The 4,988-nt window shown below is 32.9% G+C and overlaps 1 protein-coding gene across 1 annotated transcript; it reads right to left on the bottom strand.

Annotated features, from left to right (window-relative positions):
* Window positions 1–1,576: 1,576 nt before the first annotated feature.
* Window positions 1,577–3,345, bottom strand: LOC108328403 (transcription factor bHLH106). Its single transcript, XM_017562269.2, has 2 exons — window positions 2,894–3,345; window positions 1,577–2,416 (listed from the first exon to the last, which is right to left on the bottom strand). The coding sequence occupies exons 1-2, from the start codon at window positions 3,206–3,208 to the stop codon at window positions 1,988–1,990; spliced, it is 744 nt and encodes a 247-aa protein (XP_017417758.1). The 5' UTR covers window positions 3,209–3,345; the 3' UTR covers window positions 1,577–1,987.
* Window positions 3,346–4,988: the final 1,643 nt, after the last annotated feature.

The following is a 4,988-nucleotide window of genomic DNA, read 5'->3' as shown; positions in this document are numbered from 1 at the left end:
TGTGTGATGTATTTCACCTTTCTCTTTTTTATTATATTGCATAATATACTTTTTCTTTTCAAAAAAATAAAAAACTAAGATAATTGTAAAATCTTTTAACTTCCTAAACATTTAAATTATATCATTTTTAATTGTGTGTTATAATACATTTTACCACTTATTCTCTCTTTTAACACAATCTCTTGTTCATTGAAATTTATATAAGACTATAAAATTAGAGAAGATATATTTATATTTAAGACCACAAGTTTATAAAGAAAATATAAATAAGGAACATACTTTTTAATAGCTTTTAGTAATTTTTCATCCATAATAAAAAAGTATTAGGAAAAATGTAATAACACCTCTATAAATCTAAATATTATATACTTTAGATTAACCCCACAAGTGGTCAAGTAAATTGTTTTTCAAATAAGGTTTTTAGCCGAAAGAGCTTTGCCCTTTTTAAATGGACCCATCCAAATAGACTCAGATAAGTTTGAAATTTCAGATAGCGAGAATATCGAATGGAAGAAAAAAAGTTCCAGATTAATTTCACTCATGCATTGTTAAAAAAATGGATGAAATTTCTGAGTCATGTGTAAGATCCTAGCAATGGATTAAAGTATATATATATGCCAATGGTTTAACCAAGGCAATAAAGCATATTAGTATAGTACTCACAACTCAAACCTTTTTGTTCTTTTTGACATTCTCAACTTCTCAAAACAAACTAAAAACCATTTAGATAAGATTGTCAGTTCAGCCACAACATATATATTTATCTATACGTATGTAGAATCATTTGTATTATGTCAGAACAAACTGAGAACAAAATTAAAACGCTAATCAGATGTTTATCTGCACATATATAGAGTCATTTGTATATGTTAATAAACAAATTGAGAACAAAAGCTCAGTACATTCTCTGCACTGACACCTGAAGCCCTGGGCAAGAATACAATTTCTGACCATTTTTTTTTTTTGTTTTCTTTCGGTTCGCATAAATATATTCCCCACCCCATCAATTATAAACGGACTCAGATTAATTAAACAGCCTTTTAACATCATATGCAGAAGCAGAAGCAGAACTACCTCTGATTCTTGCAATGACCTTGCCCTCTTTCTCCGACCACTCACAACACCTTTTCTCCTTTTTCTCCCCCAAAAGCAAGATTTGGAAACACAACACATTCTTCCACTTCCATGGACCAAAACCCCTGTCCATTTGCAGCCCCTTGTCATTTCACTGTCTCACACGCAAAAACACTGCTGTGATAATACTCAGATAACTTTATTCTTTACGTATTTCATCATCACTTGTCAAATTTCACCTTGTAAACATTATTAGTCTTTAATTATATTTTAACAGATCACTCTCTAATTATTGAAGAATGAGTTAATCACAAAACTAACGTTGTGATTAAAACCTCAGCATCCATTACAGCAACAAACCTGAGCTAAACCCAGTTCCCAACACACAGGCATTCCTTGTTTCCCCACCCAGTTGCTTCTTTAGAATCAGTGTAAGCTGAGCAAAAGGAAAAACAACGACATACAGTCACAAAGCAGATAGATATGTGAGAAAGAAAGGGCATGAAAGAGAAACGAATATGCCATTTTCTACAGCTTGGAAACTCACAGAAGCATTGCTTTTACAGAACAGACAGGCTCCTTTCTCTCACTGTCACAAGCCACAACTTGCACAGCACGTAATTAAACAAAACCCCATTCCTTTCTCCTCTCAGATTCTCACCATCCTGTTTCTCCTACTTACATGCAACACTAAGTTCACATGCAAACATTCCAAACAAACACCACACAAACCCTAACTACCTACCTAACTACCTTAATAACAACCTAAACAATTATAATATAAAATCATATAATGTAATCCGTCTTAGTTCAACTCCCTTTACATAAACAAACACATTAAGGGCGATGCTTGCAAGCATGCATTTGCACGTGTAGTTACGGAAATGGAAGATTTGTGTGCGTGTGTGTGCGCTTAAGACATTAGCCTTCGATCTAGGCCACGGCGACGTTTTGATCTGTCACTGGAATTGGACCTGTCTAGCAAGGACTTGAGCGAGTTCTGAAGGAAATTGATGGATTCGATGCTGTGTTCTTTGTCTGCAGCCACCACGAGAACGTTGCGCGTTCTTCCTCCGAGCGTGGCCATTTCTGCTTTGAGGGTTTTCAGGTGAAGCGAGTTCAGGATTTCTATGAGGTCAGGAATGAGGTCGGAGCGGTCCTCGCAGCACAGCGAGGCCTTGAACACCAGCCTCCCATCGCTGCCGTAGTCCCCGCCGGTGGAGAGCACCGTGATCTCGTCGGTTTCGGATGGAACCGTCTCCAGCTCCGTTATCTCCGACGTTTGCTGCTTCAATTCCTTCACTCGCTGCACAACCTTCGCCAGAAGCGAAGCCTTATCCGTCTGAAGAACCAAAAATTATAAATAACCATCATATCGCATGTTGGTAAAAGCAAACTCACTTTCCCAAACCCATTGGGATTTCCTTTTGAAACATGACATGAGTAATGAGAATCTAATGCAGCTAACAATTTGGATTTTATGAGTTTCTTTCCGTTGTGTTGTATGTATGCCAAGTACATATCCACAGATACATATTTCATGGCAATTAAAGTGTAGCCCATTTAGCTTTGCTGGTCAAAAAGTATACAACCTTTGAGAATAAAACAAGGGTTGAATACAGCCAGTGAGAAAAGGTTGCAAATTGGTCAAAAACAAGCACAGTATCAATTTAATAATGACAAACATATCGAAGAAATACATATGTTAAGTTTACAGCTACATAGGTTACATAAGCGTGTTGTTAGGAATTGAAGTTGAAAGTGTTATAATTATGTTGAAGAGAGAAAGTTTTGCATATATAAGGAGTGTAATGTATACCTTGGAATTGCAAGGGAGAAGAGTGCGAAGCTCATCGAGGTGGGAGTTGATTCGCTCCCTCCTTCTCTTCTCAGCTTCCTTGTGGTTCTTCATGGCAGCAAGGGCTCTATCATGGTGGGAGGGTGTCGGGGTAATTTGGGAGACATGAAAGGGGTAGAAGTGATTGGAGGAGGAGTTATTAGAGAGGGTGTGGTGTTGGTGCATGATGTTGGTGGTGTGTGGAGGAGTGTGGAAGAAGGGGGTGGTGGTGGTGGTGGTGGTGGTGTTTGGAAGGAATTGAAGAAGGTGAGAGTTGTCCATGGCTGAGTGGTGCATGAAGAAGATAGGGTAGGTAGGTGTGAGAAGGAAAGGGGAATGAATAAGAAGGGAAGAAAAGAGTTTAGAGTTTTTGTGGTGGTGAAGGCGAAGGTGAAGTGATGCTTATGATTGCACTTTTTGACTGACCCATAACCATTCTACTGTGTCCCTCACTCACCAAATTCAAACAATCAAATACCCTTCGCCTTCCAATTTGCCTTTCGGTGCCCATTTTTTCTTTCTTTCTAACAATATTTATAATCTTTCATTTTTAATATTAATCTTATATTTCTTTTCCACGTCAAATCTCTTCTTCACTTTATCCACACAACACAATAGACATCCATTAATAATTTTCTTACAATTTTTAATTTCTTTAACTTCATTCAAATCTATTCAAATTATACATTTTACCAACACTGGAATCTATTAAACTTCTCTGTTTTCAATAAAAGAATAGTCAAGATTTCTCATTCATTACATTTTAATATAACAGAAATTTATTAAATTTATCAATACATATACCAAATTGTTTATATTTAGTTAGGTATTTTGAGCTTAATTTCACTCTATATCACTCCGTTATCATTCTAACTCAAACATTATTTACCTCTTATGAAATAACCTTAATTTAAAAAAGAAACTTTTCAGTTTTTTCATTATTACATGTGTTAAATAAGTAAAGTGTATTCAATATTTATTAGAATTAAGAGTTAAAAATCTTATACTTAAATTTATGTAAAGTTAAAATTTGTTTAAAAGTCAGGTAGAAAATATGGACCGAAAGCAAGTTGTTTTTACAAAATCTTTTTAGAAGAAAATAGATTATCGATTTTTATATGACTTTTATAATGTTTTTAATTTTAAATATTTTATTAAAGAACTATAATCAAGCAATTCTATTTTTTATTCTCGAAATAGTTGAGATTATTAATTTTTTAATAAAATAAGTAATCTAATTTTGAAATCTCTTCTGACAAAATAAACAATTTTAGGTATTTTCATCAAGTTCTTTTAAATTATAACAATTTAAAAATTATTTTTTGAAGTAGGTTAATAAATTTTCTATATTGTTAATTATTTTTCTCAATATTATTTAAACAAGCCAATGTAGTAGTACTCAATTAATCAAATATAATCATTATTAACTTTTTAGTGTCCAATCATGATTTTAAAATACTAAGACCTAAACAATCATATTTTTTTATTAATCATAACTATATAAATTCAGAACTATATAACTATGATTGAAAAAAAAATGGAAACATATGGAATTAAACTAAGTGACCTTACCCTTAATTTATAATTATAATTTAAAAAATGAAAACTCTATTATTATAGTTACATAACTATCAAGATTGCATATTTATAATAATCCGATCCTACCCTACCTGGATACAACATCTCAAAGCAAATAATCGAGTAACAAGACTAACTCATTTTTTTTCAACTGATATTTTAATATTGTATTGGACCAATGTGACAAATTTATCCTAACTAAAAATAATGACATGGCTTAGTATACAATTTTCAGACATATGTGTTTATAGAAAATATTCAATAGGTCAAATAATCACATGTTTTTATTAATAAATAATTAAAATTTATTAAAAATGGCATTGGTGATAAACTTATATATCTATTAACCAGTTTTTTTTTTATCAAAGAATGACAAAGATTTCTCAATATCATTGTGAATCATATCCAATGCCCCACAACTTTCCTTCACCGTTGAAGGTCATACATTAGCTTAAATTAGTGTTCCTTAATCTTTCTTTGATCCTAATGAGGCTTAATG

Source organism: Vigna angularis, chromosome 2, assembly GCF_016808095.1.
Source record: "Vigna angularis cultivar LongXiaoDou No.4 chromosome 2, ASM1680809v1, whole genome shotgun sequence".
In the NCBI taxonomy this organism is placed as follows: Eukaryota; Viridiplantae; Streptophyta; class Magnoliopsida; order Fabales; family Fabaceae; genus Vigna; species Vigna angularis.
Note: the sequence above shows the minus strand (reverse complement) of the source record. Positions and strands in the feature narration are given on the sequence as shown.